The following is a 2,555-nucleotide window of genomic DNA, read 5'->3' on the forward strand; positions in this document are numbered from 1 at the left end:
AATTTTCGAAAACTGATTTTCAAGCCATCAGGGGCCAACTCGAGCGGCCTGAAGCGGCCAGGCAAATTTTATGCGTGGTTATAGAATCCGGAGTCTCATTTTCACTTGAAATATTAGCAATCTAAAGCGTTAAAAAAAACTGGCCTCTCAGGCCGTGAATCCTGTTAGTAATACGTTTAAGAAAAAAGTTTTTTTCGCTTTTTTTGCAAATTTGAAACCTTTTAGTCCCGTTTATAACTCTAATAATTGTCACATACTTTTTAATAATTTTTTTTCTTTTATAAAAGATAAAATATTGGATACGGCTTTGAAATGCGATGAGCGCAGAATCCCGATTCCCGAAAGCAGTTTTCCGCGCACTGCATTGTAAATATAGGACACGGATTGTCGCGTTTCGTGGATTCGGTGGGATTTGGTGTTGAAAATTATAATGCAGAGACAAACCCTTCGGGAGGTAGCACTTGTCATCGCGGCGCTAATCGTGATACAAGTAAGCTAGAGAATTTCATTTAATCTCTGCGACTTTTCCTCCTTCTTTCAAAGCATGACTCTCCGAAGTGGTCTAGTGAATCTTCTTCTATCTGCACAAAAATTGCAGGCTCGTTGCGCGTCCGCCGTTGGAAGTTGTGGATCAATAATCAGTCGGTTCGGTTCATCAGTCTAGACAAAGAAACCACTTGGTACATGTATTATGAGTAAGTTTCCTTCTTATTCAGTTAATTCAATTTTCGATGTCAGAAATAAATATGCACTTCGATTTTCGGGCTTTCCAAACACGACGCACACGCATCGAATTCACTTTTATGTAATTGTATACAGAAAAATAGATCCTAAGCCTATTTTTCTCGGGTTTTTTATTGTAGCAATCAAATTCAGAGATCAATTTTAATTATATTCATCACATTGACCATTCTGAAGAATTTAGTAAATTCATGTTAAAAATTCCTACGCGATCAATCAAAAGTTTTTACTAAAATTTTCAAAACCGAATCCCTTATGGATACATTTTTGAAACTTGGTTATTCTTGTTTCAAAAGTTTCGATATTCTTTAAACATAACTAAAAGTATCTTCTTCAATCTTTCACACATTATTATTAGAAAAACAAACCTATATATAATGTTTTTCGAAGTTAAATTTATTTATTTTATGATAGACTTTGAAAATATTCCCTCTTTTTCGATTACTATACAGGAAAATATTGCAATTTAACTGAGAGATTATATTTTTTGGAAAAGTGTGTTAATGAAAACCGAAAAAATTTCTTTCATTTTTTTATTATTGTGATTAAAAAAATACGAGATAAAATAAGCAGGGAGGATTTTTAGAGGTTTCCTTCTTTTTCTTTCCTCTTATTATAATTTTTTTTATTATTTGACTGAAAAACTTTAGGAGTGTCTTTTCCAAATATGTTGTTCCAATTTTATAACATCTATAATTCTGTAACAAATTTCCTATTTACTTCTCTGTGTTCTAGAAACTGCAATTTCTGCTTTAGTTGAGTTTCTTGTCACAATCTTATAAAACCTAAACATTTCTTATTGAATTGCTCCATTGTCTTGTATAGGATAATTTTGTATAAATACAATAATTATTCCTTTTTCTTGGTGATTAAGGTCTCTGCTAAGGTTTGCGATGGAGGGCATACGTAAGTCTTTTTAATTTTAATTTATTTTTAAATGAAAGCAAGCATTTCGGTCTAAAAAACTTCAGGGGTTTCAAAAAACTACAAACACATGAATTTAAAAAATTTTAAATACGTTTTTTTCAGATCGATTTGTTGAAATAAGAAAATACTTAATAATAAGCAACATAGTCTAAAAGATTTGTAAAAACTAGAATGTTATCAATCTTTCCTCTCAAAAGACACAAGGGATATTAATTCTTAAAATAATTGCCACATATCTGAACGAAAAAAATTACTCTCAAAAAACTAACTTTGAACGATTTTGTGGAAAGCAAAAAATATAAAAGTAGGAATTGTTTAAAAAAATGCAAATTAGTTATAAGATACTTGAAAACTTGTCACTTATCAACTAAAAATAAGTTCCGGGTAAATATTGTATTCATCTCAATTATATTAATGATAATAATAAATAATGAAGATTTAAGCAAATTGTTTAGCTTCTCCAAAATTTTCTAACCATGCCCAGTCAGAAAGGGTCAATTGAAATAAATTAAAATTATTTCAAATATCGTCGAATTTGTAATGTTCCTAATCCAAAACAATGTCGTTTTTAAGCGCACACATTTTAGTTAATTCCTTCCAAACAGAAATAGGTCGCATTTTATTCTTGCTTAATTTTAACGAATGTTTCAACACCTTTTTATTCTTTTGTAAATGGTAGAAATAAAATAAAAATAATTCTGTTTAATGCCATCAGACAACCTCAAATATGAAGTCAATTTAATTCCGTTCAACTTAAAGTGAATTATAATTCTCGATTTCAGTCCAGTGTCGGGGGTTGCGTTCAAATAGCCTTGGACTGATTTTAGGGGGATCGAAACGTAAACAGTGAGGACCGCCTGACTTGTTTCCATTTGGAATATATGTCT

General features: G+C 30.9%; 1 protein-coding gene across 1 annotated transcript in view; it reads left to right on the forward strand.

Annotated features, from left to right (window-relative positions):
• The window catches only part of LOC117174538, a 19,151-nt gene that overhangs the window by 13,546 nt on the left and 3,050 nt on the right, over positions 1-2,555 (forward strand). The window contains exon 2 of the mRNA XM_033363741.1: positions 1,567-1,647. Coding sequence (XP_033219632.1) covers positions 1,567-1,647 — 81 coding nt within the window. The remainder of the gene's footprint in view (positions 1-1,566; positions 1,648-2,555) is intronic.

Source organism: Belonocnema kinseyi, chromosome 6, assembly GCF_010883055.1.
Source record: "Belonocnema kinseyi isolate 2016_QV_RU_SX_M_011 chromosome 6, B_treatae_v1, whole genome shotgun sequence".
NCBI lineage: Eukaryota > Metazoa > Arthropoda > Insecta > Hymenoptera > Cynipidae > Belonocnema > Belonocnema kinseyi.